Below are 18,297 nucleotides of genomic sequence, written 5' to 3'. Positions count from 1 at the left end.
ACCCATGTATTGGCTTTGCACCCTCATGTGGTCCTCTTGTAATATTAGATCTGCAAAGCTTTGATACTTGGCCGAGTATTGAAATTTCAGCCTCCATTTCACATGCCACCTCATAGCTTTCTTACCAAACATGTAAAATTGACCTCAATAGGTGATTTAACTTTCAATATAAGACTTTTTGATGAGATTTATCAAAATGACCCGACATATTAAGGACGTGATAAATTGCGTAAGCTCAAATTTTGTGAACAAGCAAACCCCATGTCTTATTACAAACATGTCAATTTCCGCCTGTTTGACAAGTAAAAAAAAAAAAAGAACTTTCAACATTTAAGACCATGCAAGAGACTACACAACAGTAGTTCAGGTACCATAGGCTAACATGAACGCACATGAAGATGCATGCAACACACATGAGTAAACTAGAACTTGAAATTTGACAGATTGCTAATCCACTATACTATTTAGTCTTCTATTCAACAGTTAAATTATCACATCACATTCCACACAATTTCATATTTCTTTTGAATTTTTTTTCTCGACTTTCAAACGTCACTTTAGCTTCTATACACAGTCAACATTATCACAACATCGTTCCACATATCACATCAACTTTAGTGCGTCATGATCTTTGACCGATCTAACTAAGGAAGCCTATAATTAGTTAAGTTCATTTTTTTCATTAAAAAATAAAAATCTCTCTTTGCTGTGATAGTTGTAATCTTCCCCTCGTGAAGTTTTTATTCAATAAATCTAATCTTTAAACCCCCCCCCCCCCCCAAAAAAAAAAAGAACCAACAACATAAAAAGTAGTTCTTCAACTCCTACACCATACTATTCTAGGACATGGGAACCCTAGGCCAGGGTACAGGTCTTACAGCCTTGGATGGGATTTCACAAACTGGGCTACTTGTTCTTCCAGTATCTCATCCACCTCAACCGTTAGAAAACGGAAGTTAACCTAGACAGGTTCCTCGTCAAACGGTCACAAATAAGGACTAAATGATTACATACCCAAAGGCAAAGTGTACATGCATGTAATTAGAAGTATTATCTTACACCATACAAGGACAGACCAAAAGGAAACAAGTATTCCACACAATTTAGAAGAATCCACGACCCATTCATTCAGAAGATTTAAATCAAAGATGTATCCTAAAAGCTTGATTAGTCCTTTCAAACCTTTATTACAATTTCATGTGAGTGTTAGCTAGCCAAGGGGTAAAGAATTACTCTACCGTGAGGAATCCTGGTTAACTTCATAACTACATTTTCTAATAATACATTATCTCGATAAACCTTTAATTAGTTGTAATTGAATAGCCTCCTGTATACAGCCTAGAGCAACACCTCTCTCTTGCACAAAAAAGGAAGAGGGGAACAGAGGGTAGACTGAATACTACCAGAACTCAGCTTTTGAAAATTTATCTGCTCAGCCTCTGAGGTGTTCAAACTTCATATTACCAGCTCTCAACTATCTCTGTCCATTGGGTCCGAGTTAGCCACTGTTTTGGGATCGGATTCTGGATGATCATTAACAACATCCACTCCAGAGTCCTGTCCCTCATGTTTCTGAAGTTTCTCCTGCAAAAAATTCATAGATGCATGTGAAGCTAAAGAAATCCAATATCTCACAGCACGATGATCAGATAATCAGAATGTTCAACCTAGGTGGAAAACAAATGGTTTGATGGCATGCAAGTGCATCCACAGGGTGGGGGAGCATAAATAAGATGAAAATGAACCTGAAGACTTCATTTTGAGAAAACAAACAATCTAGAAGATGAGTTGAAGAGAATCTGAAATGCAAAACTGGCAGGAATATTGGCAAAGGTGACATGATTGAGGCTAAGGAAGCAAACTTGGGCTGGACTAACCCAAGCACAATCAGGGCAAAATTGTCACTGGGATTATTCACTTGACTGTTTACAGTTTCACAATGCCAATAAGTACCACTTCCAAGTGTGAAATGATCTGGGTTTAGACCCTTAGGGGCAGTTAACAAACCAGTTCTTGAGAAATGGCTGTGGAGGAATGGGACAGAGCAAGACAGCCTGAGAAGAATTATTAGTGCTAAAAATGGTTTAACAGTTGGGGATCAGGCCCTGTGACACTGTCAGTAAACCCATAATGTTTTGCCATTATTTATCCCAGGGATAGATTGGAAAAGCTGATGCTCTCAGCTTCTGGAATGACAGTCATTGTACTAATCTGCAGTTCTACAGTTTATACTTTACCTGAGCCTCCTTTATTTGGAAGAGATAAGAATGCTACAGTGATGTACCATTAAAAAGTGTATAAATAAGACAATTAGTTGGTGTCTTGTTTCTGGAAGAATCTCTACTGATGCAGACTCACAATAATTTATTCTTATGCCCCCAACAGCTTGAGCAAGTTGTGGATCCTCAAAGAACAATTCAAGAGATTGTGTCCTCTCTCTTTAAAGTTCCATTCTGTCGGAAGAATTAGCAAGTCGCTCCAGACTGAAGGTGATTCTTGTCCCCTTGTAAGGGCTATATGAAATTAACCTAAACCTCTTAAGTAGCCTTTTTTCCCCTCTTGTTTGCCCTCTATTGATGATTCTCACTGATAACTAGTGGGAGCCAGATGCTGACCAGATGCACATTTAGCTTGAAAATGGAGGAATCATGCTTTAAATCGGGGTAATTAATTGTTGTTCTCCTCCTGGGATCTTTTTCTTCAGGCTTAAAATCAGGACTATGTGTTCACCCAGCCACCTTAAAAGATGTTATCCTTAGCTGGCTGGGAGGAGGTGTTGTAATGCTAGAGCTCAAGTAGACAACATGAACCTAACTTACAGCAGGATCTTTCAAAAGTAACAATAGTGCCTTGTGTACCAATTTCCAGAAAAACACTTTTAACAGAAAAATCACCCCATATCAAGCTACTAAAATAGACCGTAACATACCAAACACTCTTCGGTCTGAAACTCAATGCTAGGTGTTAACCAATTACCCAAAATAGGACAGTACACAACCTGCACTGTCAGCAGAATACAGAAGTGCGTTAAATCACAGAATTAGTGACTGTCCCAGATTTAGCAACTAACAACTCTGATGGACCAGATCTTCCAGGCAAAGGTAGTTAAGAAACCAGCTAATTCAGCCATCTGATGAGAATGTGGTTACCATCAAAGGAAGGACCCTAGGTGGGCAATCTACTTGCAAAACTTGGGCTGAAATAGATGGCTGGATCAGGAGATCCAGGTCCATGAAAATTCTCTACCAAAATCTCCAACACCAGGGAACTGCAAGAGTGAGAACTTGATCTCCAAGCCTTGTCTCTTTTCACACCTGGAACTTGATGGGTTGATCTTCAAATGTATGAACAGAAACTCCAACAGTATTCAAGAGCTTCGAATGTCTCTCAGGTGTGGAATAAACCACGGAATAGTAATATTGAAACTGAAGAAATTAATTTACAGAAGAATGGGAAGAAGAAGAAGATTGACCAGGCTTCACCGCCATAGGCCAAGGGAGACAGGGCTTCACCGCCCAATAATCTATTGCTTCACCACAATAGAGCTGCTACTACTTCACCACAGGAGCACACACTCACATGTCACAAGATATAGTTGAAAGCTGTTACAAAATAATACCCTCCATGCATGGAGGCCTCTAGGAAGAAATAGAAAGTAAACCTCCCTATTGCTACTACATGAAATAGAAAGTCTACTTTCTAAAAGAAAACTCAGAAATAGAAGCTTTTACCTAGTAACTAGAATCGGTTACAAAAAATAGAAAATAAGTAATGACAATGCAAAATATAAACTAAATAATATCTTTTGTTTTACGCACAATCCAGCAACTTCCTCTAAAAACTCCTCTTCAGGCAAGGCAGCAGAGAAATTCCAGAAAATCTTCTCCATGCAAAGATCCTATGGAGGTCCAGACAATCTGCCAGAGTCTTCCCCAGAATCTTCTCATGCAAGGTATCCAAATATCTTCTTTACAAGCTACTTGGGCAGAAATATGGGCTGGACCTGGGACTTAAATATAATCATCACATGGGCCCAAATATGGGCCAGACTATCACTAAAACCGATGGCCAGAACAGGCCTTGGTTTGGGCTGGATATGTCTTGCTACTCTTGCCCCATGATCCACCTGAACTAACTAAAGGCCTGTTTGGTTTGGTCTTGTGCTGCATCAGGGGAAGATATTTCATTGCTGAATTCAATTGCAATTTCGATTAGAAAGTTTGCGTTGCAGAACAGGAACTGGAACATAATTCTGGTATTCCTCAAGTGACATGGAGCATACATTGGAGAGGATGAGTGCTATGTGTGAAAGTATAGGAAACATTCTAATATAAGAGCTGGTGAAAAGCTTGAAGTTATAGTTGAAGCATTAGAAGAATAAGTTATTGAAGAACAAGAGCAAGAAGTTCAAGAAGTCAAAGATCTTCAAGATCATGCTATAGTTGCAGTTGAAGAATTGATTGAGGAACCAATTGATACTCTAGAACTTCAAGAGTATGATCTAGTGGGGGCAGAAGAGCCTCAAGAAAAGATTAACAGTTAGGCTCCGTTTGGTATCGTTCTAAAAAAACGTTTCTAGAGTTTTTTCGTTCTATTGGAACGAAAATATGGAATCTTCTGTTTGGTGCACTTATGGTCCGTTTCTGTTTTTTTGGAACAAAAAGTGAAAAAAAAAACTGAAAAAACGAGATTGGATGGAACGCCAAAATGGAGTTCCGTCTTCCCAGTTTCGTTCCATTTTAAAAAAAAAAAAAAAAAGTTTCTGATAAAAATCTGAAATTTTGAAACACCATTTTTTCGTTTAAAAACTGCATTTTGACACAGAAACTGAAATTTTCGTTTTTGACACGAAACGGCGTTTCTGGAAAAGAAACGATACCAAACGGAGCCTTACATTATTCCTTTGGAGATCCAGGCAGTAAGCACTGAATCCACAAAGCCACAATTAAGAAAACTGAATATCTTTATTTCATAATTGTGTATGCCTCAATAGCTGGCTATATATATAGCCTCTCAAAATTTTACTCTTAATGTGACTAAAAATAGTCTAAACCAACTAAAATAAAACTAGCGACTTAATTGACCAACAACAACTCAACCTGTTCTCAACTGAATGGGGTCGGCTATATGGATCCGCGAGAGGGAGGAAAAAAAAAAAGGAAAATGAAGAAAAAAAGGGGAAAAAGAAAGAAACAAAGCAACACCTCATGAACATCCACCTAAAAGCTGTCAGCTATATGGATTTTTTCCTTCCAAACAGCTCTGTTTGAGGTCATACCAGGATCAAGACCTAGCCTCTGCATGTCTTTCCTTACCACAATGGTCATTTTCTGATTTTAGGCCGGACCCTAGCTCTTTTAGCTCCTTCCATCTGGATCTGATCACTCTTCCTTACTGGGCCTCCCAAGGGCTCCGTTGACCATAGCTACTTAATTGACCAATAAATGACAAAACAACTCTTATTCCAACTAGGACTCTAACTTAAACTAAAAAATTAAGTAAACCTGTATTCCAAAGTCCTGCTCTTATTTTAGACCCATTAAAGTGGCCTATTACCATAGTTGTCAAAGTGCTAGCGACCCAAGACATTGGGGGGGGTCAAGAAATAAGGCACCTAGGCACCACCTTGACTAAGGCGTCCATCCAAAAAAAGGAGCTTGGATGCCTAGGCGACACTTTTACAACTATGCCTATTACAAATTTACAATGAAAACCCATTGGATCAAAGACCCAACATGTATAGATGATGTAGGAGCGCTTCCATGGGTCGACTCGAACCCGTTTGGGTATTCAGATGGAGATGAACCAGGTCAAATTTGGGATTTGGTTCAGTAGAATATTTAGAATTTTTTAATTGGGATTATCATGTTATCTTTAGTTGGGTAGGTCGAATAGGACATAAGATCTATTTTCCAAGTTTCCTTATTGAATTAGTTTCCTAGTTAGACAGTTAGTCTTCATATTTTAGGAGTCTTTTTTACTTCCCTTTATATATGGTGTAATCCCCATCGTTGGGAGTAGTTTGAAAAGATGAATTGAGTTGGTTGTGTTTGAGAGCCTGTGGGCTGGTGCATGTGTGATTCCACCTGCCCTTCTTCTGTGCAAATCCTCTCCTCTCCTTCATTCTTCTCCTTCTTTTTCCTTCTCTTCTTTTTTCTGGTTTTCTTTTCCCATCCCTCGCATTGGCACAAGCCCTCTATTTTAGATAAATCTCTTTCGTTGTTGATTCATTTGACCTGAGATTTTGGGGGTAGGCAACCCTAGCATAAGCGACCTCAACCTTAGGAGTTTAGACCCAAACCTTTATTCTATTAAGAGATTTCATGCAGCAACCATAACTGAACCAGAAACCATCGCTGTTTCATGTTGCAGAGGCAAGATGTCGATTCGAGGTTCTGTGAGTTGGGATGGTTAGATCCTTGAGTGATCAACCTTTCCTTGAAGTTCTGCATAAATCTGGGTTTTCCTTGTTGGGTTCAAACTTGTGATTCCACTGGATTATCCACCTCGGTTACTGACCAAGGAAGAAGATGACTCTTTTATGATATTAACTGTTCTTACTTCATCCCTTTTTTGCCCTCAATTTCTTCCTTTATTCTCTTATACCCATATTTTGTTCTAGATCCAGAATTAACTCCCCCCAAGCAATTGTTTCTTTATGTTATGAATTCACTCTTGGTCTCACAGTTGCTTTGGAAATTCAAGAAAATTACAGCCTTTCCCACTAATAGTTAGTTTACCTAATTACAGGGCTGCATTGCCATGGAAATATCATAATTGCCCTTACATTTGTATTTTGAGCATTCAGTAGTCTGGGCAAGTCCATAAGCAATCCAAATTGCATCAGGAACCCAACCCAATGCTTATTTCCACTAAGATAAATCCACTTTCTAATTTATCTGCACCAGACTCTGTCCACATCTTTTTCTTTTTCTTTTTTGGAGGGGTGGTTTAAATGTACATCCTTCTCTCAACATATCATAATATTGATATAAATACTTGAGTGATTGAATAATCAAAGAAAGTAGAAACTAAAACAGATCAGAACCAAAAAGAAGCTCACGGAAGGAGAGGCATTCTATGATGTGCATATTCTCATATTAAACAGAAGCCAAAGGTAGAAACGAGCAAAAGGGCGTACAGTTAAAGAGGCATTCTCAGATGTCAGTTTGTCACACTCCTCCTTCAAGCGTTCCAGTTCTTCTCTAAGTGCACTGTTTTCATCTTTCAATGTATCCACACGCTGAGCAAGTTCTTCACACTCAGCCTGCCTCCAAGTCATCGGTCATTATTAATAAAAGAGAATGGCAAACAGTGCGACTGCGACTCTTAACCAGAAGAAACCCAAATGATGAAGAAACAAATTGATAACAAACCCAAAATGTGTCAGTCAAAATTAATATCATAAATTACAACCCATTTTCTGGTGCTTGTTAAACTATATGGGCCGCCTCCATGCACGACCAATTTCCATTAGAATATCAATAAACGTCAAATGCACAAGATAATTGCACAAAGAACATATGACTGATTGGCACCATCAGAAAGGAAGATAGACTGCATTGTATTGATGTGCAACACATCTACTAATGTAATTCAAATATATTTCTAACCTGCTTCCTAAGCCTTGAACGCCGCGCTGACTCCCTGTTTGACTGTTTCCTTCTTTGCCTCTTAAGCTCTCTTTCATCCTGTCACAGGAGGAAGCCTTCAGAAACATGAATCATAAGTGGTATGAAAACACGTGGGCGCAAGCACACAAGAGAGAGAGAAACCTGTATCCAGTGTTCTGTAGCAGGTACTGTAGGGAGCTTGCCTCGGGCTGGAACAACGGATGTGGCTGCAGACCCTCCCCAATAGTCCATTCCAATGTTCAGGTTTGTTGTTGGACCAGAGGCGCCATTAGGTGGCATAGCCATCACCATACTTTGATTCAACATGGCCTGGGTTGGAGGTGTCTGTGTAACCATATCTGATACACTGCAAGCAGTGCTGGTATTCTGGGCCCCAGCTGTGATTTGAATATAAGTACCCAAGTAAATTATTGCATACAGCACAGGAGGCAAGTGAACAGAAAACTCACTTTAAAGCTTACCATCAGCAGAACCTTCTTCACCAGATTGTTTTTGATAAGAACCCTGTAAAAATTCAACAAGATATTTTCATTCCTTTCCGGCGGAACATGATGGGAAACAAATGAATTCTCCCCCATGTCAATACAGTTTATGATCTAGATATTCCATAATAGTACAAAGGTGGGCGATGGATCTCCGAAGTACAGCCAGTAGTAGGGGGCAAAAATCTTCAGAAAAATGTAAATCTTGCAGTATTATGTCCAGGACATTGCTCCCATTCCATGCATATTAGAAAAGCCAACATATGTAGTTCTATCTTAGCAGTCTCAGAGCAAGTATAAACCGAGTAGCATAATAAGGCGAACCCTAAGCAGAACAAATAGGAAATACAAAGCAGATAGTTTGATATGACATACATTTTGAGAATTCGCATCACTTCCTTCACTTGAACCTTCACTTCCACTATCACCACTGCATATACCATCCATATGGACATAATATCAATATGTTATCTAAATGTCAGAAATGTACCTGAAACTATGCAAACCCTAGAGTTGCTTTACCTCTGAGAAACGCCTCCATTGGCAGATGCCCCAGATGTTTTTCCCATCTCATTTCCCTTGCCTGTAAGCATACCCAGGCTTCCTAAGCTTCCTTTAGATCGCTTTAGAGGACTCCTGCTCTTGCGCTCACTTGATTTACCCTCTCCATCTTTCCCACCAGCAGGAGCCTGAAATATGATAAATTTTTCATTTGCTGTGTACATGTTGCAAAGTCTGGGAAAATATAGCAATGACTTCCATGGAAATGAGGTATGTAGTGGCTGATACACTGTTTGGAGCAGTAACTAACAAAAAAACATATTTATTCTACATGAGAAGCTCCTAAGTTCTAATGCTTCTAAAGTATACTACCAGCACAACTTGATTGTACCACATAAATCATGCATGATTTCTGATCCTTCAGAAATCACAAGATATATTTTTATAACAAGATACAGGTACAACATTATGTAGCCATTACTCAGTACAGGCAACCAATACTCACAGAAGCTTCGGCTGTTCCATTCGGAGAAGGCATCGCATAGGGGTTATATGGATGAGATCCCTGCAATGACACAAAGAAATGAATATTAAATGGAGATTTTTTGATAAACTAAAAGACGGAGATAATTTATGCCCTTAGATGGCATAACTCTTACAAGGCAACTAAAAACTGCATAAGACGTGAACAGTATTGGCAGGTAGTTACCGGTGGCATGGATGGATGTGCATAGAGTCCCCCATGTGTATACATGGCAACATATGGAGGTGGCGGTGTGCCATATGGAGGCATTAGGTGCTGCATGGAGAATAAATGTTAAAGATGCTTCAATATAAGAGCAAAAGTACACCCAACCCAGGGAGTCCGGTAAGTGACCCCACTCCAAATCAAAGTTCAATCAAACGAAGTCCAGGACCTCTGTATGACAAGTTAGACCATAACAAAAAAGCAGCTACTAATGAGCCATTATGAAAATTCCAAAATGGTAGAAACCATGTAAAGAGGAAATACCTGTCCCCAAACGTAAGGATGACCTTGAGGACTGGATGCTACAGGAGAAGGGAAGAAGCCATGCGGTGGCATTGGAGGGGTTCCAGCAGAGTTATAATATGCCTAGAGCCAGGCCCAAGAATATACTTCAGGATTGATGAAAAATTAAACAGAGAAAGAAGCAAAACTTAGAAAAGTCAGTACCTGAAATGATGCCCAATCTGCATAAACCGTTGCAGGGCCACTAGCAGGAGGCTGCTCCTGCAATTAAAAAAAATTAAGAAAAAATAAGTAATGTCAAAGACAATCTCAGAGAAAGGAACAGAAAACCCTTTTCAATCACGCATACCTTCGCTGGAGATGACTTTTCGGTGTTTGTAGAAGCATCAGCATCTGCATTCCCCATGACTGAAGATTGTTGGACACCTCAGATATTATCCAAATCCATTCCTAATAAGTGGACATGTATACCTGAAAAGTCGATTCAAGAGAGGTGAGAGAAGCCAAATATCAAATACAGATTTCACTATAAAGTATTCTTTACAATTGGCATCGTCTAAGAAATTACAAATGTCACAGTTCGAATTTTGTATTCAGAATCATTTAAAAAGTGAACATCACGTGTCTGAGCACCTAAGACAGACATTTGACAGACAATTGATTGAAAGGCCTGGAGAATTCTCTACTAGTGTGTTTCAGCTTTATTTCGCTAGTGCACAGACTTAGTTTTATCTTTCAGGTTTTGTACTCCCCAACCACTACCACAAAAGTACAATTTCTCTCCAATTTAATCCCCACCCAAAAAATAAATAAATAAACATCTCATGGTGCCACACCAATCTCATGATCAATTGAATGAACTACCACAAGATGTTAAAGAGGAACAGAACCCACCAAAAAATTACAGAACTTAGGAATTTCCATGACCAAAAATCACCACATGATCTAAATTAGTTGAGTAGAATAAAATGCATGAAAACATCCAATGTCCTTGATTTTTGTCCCATGTAACTTTTCACTCTAATCCATCAAATGCCAGATCTCAATTCTTTGCATGGCAACTACTAGTAGCATTCAAATCTACATATACTTCTTCACTTGAGTAGTCCAAAAAGATTGAATACTCAACAAGATTTCCCCAAAGAATAACTTCACTAAATGAAAGGAGTAACATCCAAACTCAAAACCATTGTTTTGATAGTTTCAGCCTTGCCTTTGTAGAAATCATTTCATTACTGCCAAAAATGGAAAAATATTTCCAGCAGAGGGGGGGGGGGGTGGAGAAAGTAAACCTTGAATTTGCTTCATTGTAGCCAGAAAGGACAAAATGTTCAGAAAGAAGAAGAAACTGACATGAAGAAAATTTGTGCAAAAGATACATACTCAATACTCATCTCCACCTTTCCACTTCACTTTGGTCTTTTTTTTAACCCAAATTTCCCTTTTGGAAAGCAGGTGGTAAGGTTGAGGACATTTGCCCTTCCCAGACCCTACAGTAGCGGGAGCCTTGTGCACTGGGTTCTTTTTTTTCTTCCCCCTTTTGGAAAGCATTAATATCAATTGATTTGAATAATTTGCTTAATCATTTTTCTTGGAGTGACTGTTTTCATATGCAATAATGCAGCAACCGAAAAAAGGTTCAATCAATCAGTTTTGTTGGAAGATATTGTATATATTGCTTGATCTTCTAATAGACTCAATTTGATGACGTTTAGCTAACCGTGCATTTGGATAACAAGTATTGAGGCTCGGGAATGCAAAGACAAGCTCAAGGACACCAAAATATTGGATGTCATAATAAACATGTAAACTCAATACCTGAGTTGTTTAGGTATCCAAGCCAGGATGGTGGGTAGATTTTATTATTCCAGCATAAGTTATAACAAATGAGATTTCAGCCCACACCACTCCTTATACGACGAATATGTGATGTAGCTCTAATAAGACTCCGAGTGAAATCGCATGTGTCCACCAACCGTTACTACTAAATTGTGGTGCCCACTATTCACCTACAAAAAACTATTCTTTTCAAGAGGACCATTTCCCTCATCAAATCAGCAGTGTAAGTGTCAAGAAAGATTCCAGTTATAAGCATATCAGTTTTATTGGTATGTTGGATCCGGTTAAGCCTTTGCTCATCTCCTACCATGGCAGGGTCCTGGGAGGGTCATAATGTACACCTTTCTTCATGTACCCACGAAAAAACTCAAAAGAGCCCCAAGATAGCATTATGCAGGCCAATCTGGTCTTAATTCACGCACTAGACAACAACAAACCCCATTTAACATCACAGACCCAGTGGATGTCGTAGGAAGCCTTCCAACCAAAAACATTTTGGAAGTCCATTCCACCTTATACTGTGCTTGCATCCAGCATGACACAAAACTTATCAATCCAGATTTTAGTTCTAACAGCTCCAAAAAAAAAAAAAATCAATCTTGCTAACCTTTATTAACTTTTGTAATGAGAAAAACTTGAATTTGGCATGACTCAAAACTTCCATCAACCCTAATCTCTCCACCACCACAACGGGATCCTAAATCACAAAAGGCTTAGTTGAGGACTCCAAGAAGAACCCAGAACCGCAGGGTAGAAACTAGAACAAGAAGATGCTATTTTTTTATACATCAGAAGCAATCAGTTTGATAAGGCTGTTATGCTTGTTGAGTGACAGACTGACAGTATGGAGGTGAGGATTCAATCCTCAAAATCTGATCTTAATCCTACAATCAGATCTGAAGATACCAGACTGCCACTGAAATAGGAAGTGTTCAATATTCAATTAGAAACTGATAGATATTAGTAACTAACTCCAGAATTTAGAAGGTCCCCAATATGGTAACAATAAGAACTAGAACCTGAGGTAAAAATGTCCAGGATTAGGAAATATGCAGATCTGAATATAGAAACTTGGGAATTTAGAAACTGTAACAGAATCCAGTTCAGCAACTACAGGAAACAAATTAATAAGTGAGTTGGGAAATAGAAACTAGAAGCAACATGGAAAACAAAAGAATGAATAGGGCTGCCGCAGAACTCTAGAGAAGGCATTTGTACAGTCAACAAGTATTGAAATCGATCGAAAGAAGGATAGCAACATCAATGAAATAATCTAATTTGAAAACTGAGAGAAACAAACTTAACAGAAATTAGTGGACAGAAAGAGCACCTAGAAGATCAAACAGAATAGTAACTAATACGCAAATGAAGATAGAAGATATGTTAGGTTTCCCTATTTTCACCTAATTGTGGAGAAGGAACCCATCAACTCTAGCCTTGGCATCCCACCAAGGTTTCCCTATTGAATCCCACAGTAGAACAGTTTTGAATCCCACAAAAACATGTTTAGTCCCTCACAGAACTCGCAAGCTCAAGACAAAATTATTTCTCAAATTATCGTAGTGGGTATGATCCCCTACTCATTATTAACTTCATGGAAACAAGCAAAATAGGAAGCCCCTATGTATGATAGGGAGAATCCCTTACAATTTAAGTTTCCCTTCAAAATACAAGCTATTCTAGAACACTGCAAAATAAAGCTTACTTAATCCCCTATAAGACTCAAATCCCTAATATTCGGGCTTATAGAATTGGCTCATTACAATAATAAACCCAAAAATACAAAGCCCAAGGCACACTACAACCCATTGGGCACTCAAATTAAGCCAATCATTCTTGGTCCAGTTTGATGGCTTGGTTTACTGCAGCTCTTCTTGTTCTTTTGAACTACATCACACAAGGTCATTTACATGTATATTTCTACATATAATATAGTAGCAGTATCCCTAGAAAGCACGTCCGTTATGAAATCTCCCGATAACACATGTATCTGCTATGTGGCAGGTCAGATATTGCAGAAATTTTGTACATGTAGACCCCAAATTCCCGTTCACAAATCAGGTTACAGCGCAAACGGAGTTGGCCAAGTGGCAAAATAAAGCCTTAAAAATCCAATGACAAAAAGAAGTTAATTGAAAAGAATGAATGGATGAAAATGCAAGGCAAATATACTAACATGTAAGGGTATATTGAATTTGAGTCTGAAAATTTACATATGGGCAATCCAGACATTTTCCTAGCTATCCAATGGCTAGATTTGCCACATCACCCTTCCACATAGCACAACTAGGTGTTCATACAAGATATTCCCCTTGACTGCACAGTTGAGACTCCGAGAAATTTCACCATAAAATACAAATCAATGCAACAATAGGTTATGAATGAATATACCAAGTCTACTAATGTTCAAACCAACTAAAGGAGACCCAGCTAACAGGAGTGAAACCTACATCGTGGCTGATAATTTTATTTTGAGTCCCATTTCCCCTCCCACCATACCTCTGAAACTTTCAAGAAACCATCACTACACCTTTTTGCCACTGTGGATGGGCTTACATCCAATACCATCCCCATTGTTAAATACTAACAGTACATGAATTTCAAAATAATAATCATGACAACTAAAGCTCATTTCACAATTCACCACTTGGTTAAAAGAGGTGGACTCTTACGGAAGCATTTAATATTGGAATGATGTAGATAAGTCACTTGGGCTTATTTTATTACAAATAAGCCTTGGGTTGTGTTATATATGTGTTGAGCCTTTGATCCCATGGATTTTCTTTGAAATGGGCCTAAAATATGAGTAGAAGGTAGAAAAACGAGATTTAATTCATTAGTTTAGTTAGTTGCTATTTAATTCAATAAAGGCCCATTAGGCCATTGGTCGGTTGTAAAGTCCTATATGGACTATTAGTTAGTTAATTCTACTCCATGTTGGAGTCGTAAAGTCAAGTCCTAGTTCTATTTTGAATTCCTAGTTGTAGTAGGAGTGTTTAGTCATATTCGGAAACTAGTTCCTAGTTGTAGTAGGAGTGTCTAGTCCTATTGGGAAACTAGCTCCTAAGTAGTTTGATTGCTATTCTGCCCTCTATAAATAGAGGAGCCTATGTACTCATAATTGAAGATTTGAATGAATGAATTATTGAGTGATTACTCTTTAGCTAAAAAAATTGTTATTGAGAGGTGAGATGCCTAAACCTTTGAGGGGTGTGATACCCAAAACCTGAGGGGTGAGATACCCATTCCTTTATTCTCTTTCACCCTTCTCAACCCTCCATCGATTCTTCTTTTTCTATTTTTATCTTCTGTTTATTGTTATTAGAAGTTCAAACCTGTTAAAGCATACAAAATCAGAATCAGCCAGCCAAAGAGTTCTTGTTCTTGAAGCCAATCGACCTTCATTGCTACCCAAGTTTGAGATCTGATCTACAGATCCTTTGGAGGACTAGTTCTATACTCTAAGAAGATCATTCGATCCTCTCTTGAAGATTATCTGAAGAAGACAAGTTGATGTTCCTGCAGAATTCCTCACATTCTCTCTCTTAGGTCTAAAAATCAAGAAAGTGAGTAACTCCATAACCAGCCGTCAGAAGCCCTTCATATTTGGGGGTTTTTGTGCCCTCCCTAAGGACTATCTACACCCAAAAGCACAACTCAATCGGACTCCCACAGACCTTGCCGCACCGTTCTCTCTCCAGCTCTATAGAAGGTCTTTCTCTCTCCTATCGGGTTGGGTTTTGGGCTAGTTTTGCTCCTATATGGGTATTGTATCCTTGGGGGTTTATTTGATGGTATTATTTCTTTGTTTATTGGTCTTATTTGTATTGTTTGGGGTTATAAACTGCGGAGTTAGTTACTTGTAATCTACTCCTGCATTATGGCATCTGAACTATTTGCAAAGAGATAAAACTTGGGTATTAAGAGGTTGACTATATTATATATATTTCTATGGTGAACTTGCCAAATTAGCAGGCACTTTGAACATATTCGGACGCATCTGTAATTCATATGCGGTAGCTCCATCACCCCCTTATTTCTTTTAGTCCAGCATTGTTCCCAACCACCCCCCCCCCAAAAAAAAAGGAATTCTTGAAGCTTAATCTCAATGCAAGCTCCCATGAGATCCCTGCATCCCACAGGCAAGAGACCATTTAGAAACCCTGAGGATCAGGTTGCGACGATAAACTAGGGCCCTATTCAATTTACAAGTTCATCACAGCAGAATAGAAGACCATCATTTTTTGTTAGTCAAGTCCTTCACAAGGCTATCCTCAATTGATTGCAGTGGAAGATTCAATTTTTGGTTAATAGTTGGAATATCCTGTATTTATTGTGTAACGTAGATAAGTTAAGTGTAGCAAAGATGAGGATGTTGAAATGGATGTGCGGTAAAACTAAGAGAGTTAGAGTAAGGTATGAAAAGCTCTGAGAATATTTTTTAAGGTGGTATGGCCATGTTCAACTGAGACCTTGGGATGCCCTAGTGAAGAGGAGTAATTAGATCCATATGGAAGAAACTAAAAGAGTTAGAAGCAGGCCTAAAATGATATTGATGATGTTGCAAGGAAAGACATGCAGAGGCTAGGTCATGACTATCGTATGACCTCAAACAGACCTGTTTGAAGGGCAAATATCCATGTAGCCAACCACTCTAAGGTGGTATGTTCCTGTGTGTCTTGCTTTGTTTCTTTCCTTTTTCTTTTTCTTTTTTTCTTTCATTTTCTTTTTATTTTACCCTCTCGCGGATCCATGTATCCAAACCCATTTAATTGGGAAAAGGCTGAGTCGTAGTTGTTATTGTTGACCTCTATAGATGATGGTACGTGGAAATATATGCAGTTGATCATATGCAAGAACTCCATGTTCATCTGGGAATATCTCATTTAAAGGGAGAGGAAGCTCAGCTAACTCATTGGCGGGTAAGTTGGAAACAGGAAGGACTGATAGATCACCAATATATAAATGCCTATAGCCGGCTCATAGCCTATGATTTAGTTTCTCCCCTCTTTAGTGTTATACTGCTTCCTTGTTGAACAGTTCCTCCTCTGAAGGTTGTGAGGTTTCTTCTAATTAGTAAAGTCATCATTCATACAAGAAAAAAATCAAATTTCACATGGCAATTGCTAATTAGTACAGATAAACTTCTTTATTGATAAGAATCCATGTGCTAATACAGTTCAACGAACACAATTATAGAGACAATAAAATCACAACTACTTCATTTAGACAACTCTCAAAAATTTTGAAAAATCATATTTTGTTAATTTCCGTTCTAAGAAAACCATTCTACATGGCAGAAACCTTTTCTATATGAATCGTGCTAGAAACCTTTAGACAAGAACAGTGACGAACATGTGATTATACACAATGTCATTTAAGATGTGAGATGTGGGAAATAAGAAACCAAACACTAATAGAAAAGCTGACAACATTCCAGCAAATTAGAGAAGAATACACAGACGCTTCTGCTGAAAACTGCAAGCAAATCAAATACCCTTAAACACAATCATCATGTCCTTAAGCAACCATGTATTGATCTTATTGTTAACAAATTATTCTAAATGGAAAAAGAAAGCAGGAATTTTGCTCATAAACTGCCATAAGGCAGATGAAGGTTCTCAACCAGAAGGGGGCAAACCCATGCCTGAGACTATGACCACACATGACCAACAAAAAAGAACAATAAACGAGTGTATCCTTCTCTACCTAAGCAACCAAATATAGATCAAACAAAGGCACATCCCCGGACACGCATGCACAGACACGCATGCATCATTCCAGCACTAATATTTAAATAAAAACAATATCTACATATCCACCTGGGAAAAAAAAAAGAGCAATAGCTACTGTAAAAGGCTCAGATCCCCCAAAACTGTAGAAAATTAACTCTAATTTTGTGTCTTTCTCCTCCATTCTTCCAGTGAAAATTTTTCAAAAAAAAAACTAGTATGTAACGTTACAATTACAGAATTGTCGCCGCACCAGAAGAGTACGAAGCACAAAACAAGCATAATTTTTCAACACACACACTAATCACCACAACAAGGTACCAAACTACTAAAAAAATTAAAATTTCTAACAAAAATAACCTGAACAAAATCCACATAAAAGTGCTTTCTTTCAACAAAACCATAACTCCTTAAAATTAAAAACAAAAAAAGAAAAACCAACAAAACATACCTTTTAAAAGAAGATACACACTCCACAAATCTCCTTTATTCCTCTGAGACTCAAAGTGACTGAAACGGAGACAAACCCTAAAGAGTAAGTGAGTGAGTGAGTGAGTGAGAGTGCGTAAGAGCGAGAGAAGAAGAATGGATTTTCAAGCAAAGCGAGGGAAAGGAATGGAGTTTTTAGGGAAAGAAACGGAGAACACTATAAATTTAAAAAATAAATAAAATAAAATAAAATGTTAATGACAAGTGGGTAAAGATGAATGGAGAGAGGAGAGAGCGAAGCAGAGACGGGTCCGTTCAACTAAAAAGAAATGAATACTTATTTTTTAACAATTTTTTATTGATTTTTATATTATTAAATTTTAAAATATTCGGATTTATATGAAGATCGATCCGTTAATCCTTGTGAGTCGGAGAGATCGACCAATAAGAATGCATGCCACCTAAGAGAGAGGAAGAGAGATCCAAGAGGTCCCAAACGGACCAATGTCTCTTACTCATTACATCTGTGCCTCTGGCGTACGTTAGTAAAAATCTACCACGCGTCGGTTTGCCATTTCAGAAGAAAAAGAGATTTTATACACCATAATCTATGGTCTATGAACTGAATCATTGTTTCTCGCCTACCAACTTATACACATGGGCTATGGGCTATGGGCTATGGGCTTTGA

The 18,297-nt window shown here is 38.3% G+C and overlaps 1 protein-coding gene across 1 annotated transcript; it reads right to left on the bottom strand.

Moving 5' to 3' along the window:
* Positions 1-1,102: 1,102 nt before the first annotated feature.
* On the bottom strand, positions 1,103-17,914 carry LOC122079583 (bZIP transcription factor 1-B-like). Its single transcript, XM_042646170.1, has 13 exons — positions 17,631-17,914; positions 9,958-10,079; positions 9,813-9,869; positions 9,630-9,731; positions 9,327-9,416; positions 9,123-9,182; positions 8,639-8,805; positions 8,492-8,546; positions 8,096-8,138; positions 7,776-8,011; positions 7,614-7,691; positions 7,142-7,267; positions 1,103-1,584 (listed from the first exon to the last, which is right to left on the bottom strand). The coding sequence occupies exons 2-13, from the start codon at positions 10,012-10,014 to the stop codon at positions 1,471-1,473; spliced, it is 1,185 nt and encodes a 394-aa protein (XP_042502104.1). The 5' UTR covers positions 10,015-10,079; positions 17,631-17,914; the 3' UTR covers positions 1,103-1,470.
* Positions 17,915-18,297: the final 383 nt, after the last annotated feature.

Source organism: Macadamia integrifolia, chromosome 5 (genome assembly GCF_013358625.1).
Source record: "Macadamia integrifolia cultivar HAES 741 chromosome 5, SCU_Mint_v3, whole genome shotgun sequence".
Lineage (NCBI taxonomy): Eukaryota > Viridiplantae > Streptophyta > Magnoliopsida > Proteales > Proteaceae > Macadamia > Macadamia integrifolia.
The sequence above is the reverse complement of the archived record's forward strand: the minus strand, read 5'-3'. Positions and strand labels throughout refer to the sequence as shown.

Coding starts and splice junctions, on each gene's coding strand:
- LOC122079583 (XM_042646170.1), bottom strand. CDS start 10,014: ATGGGGAATGCAGATGCTGATGCTTCTACAAACACCGAAAAGTCATCT. Junction 9,732..9,812: donor CAGATTGGGCATCATTTCAG/GTACTGACTTTT, acceptor GCCTGGCTCTAG/GCATATTATAACTCTGCTGG. Junction 8,547..8,638: donor AATGGAGGCGTTTCTCAGAG/GTAAAGCAACTC, acceptor TGGTATATGCAG/TGGTGATAGTGGAAGTGAAG.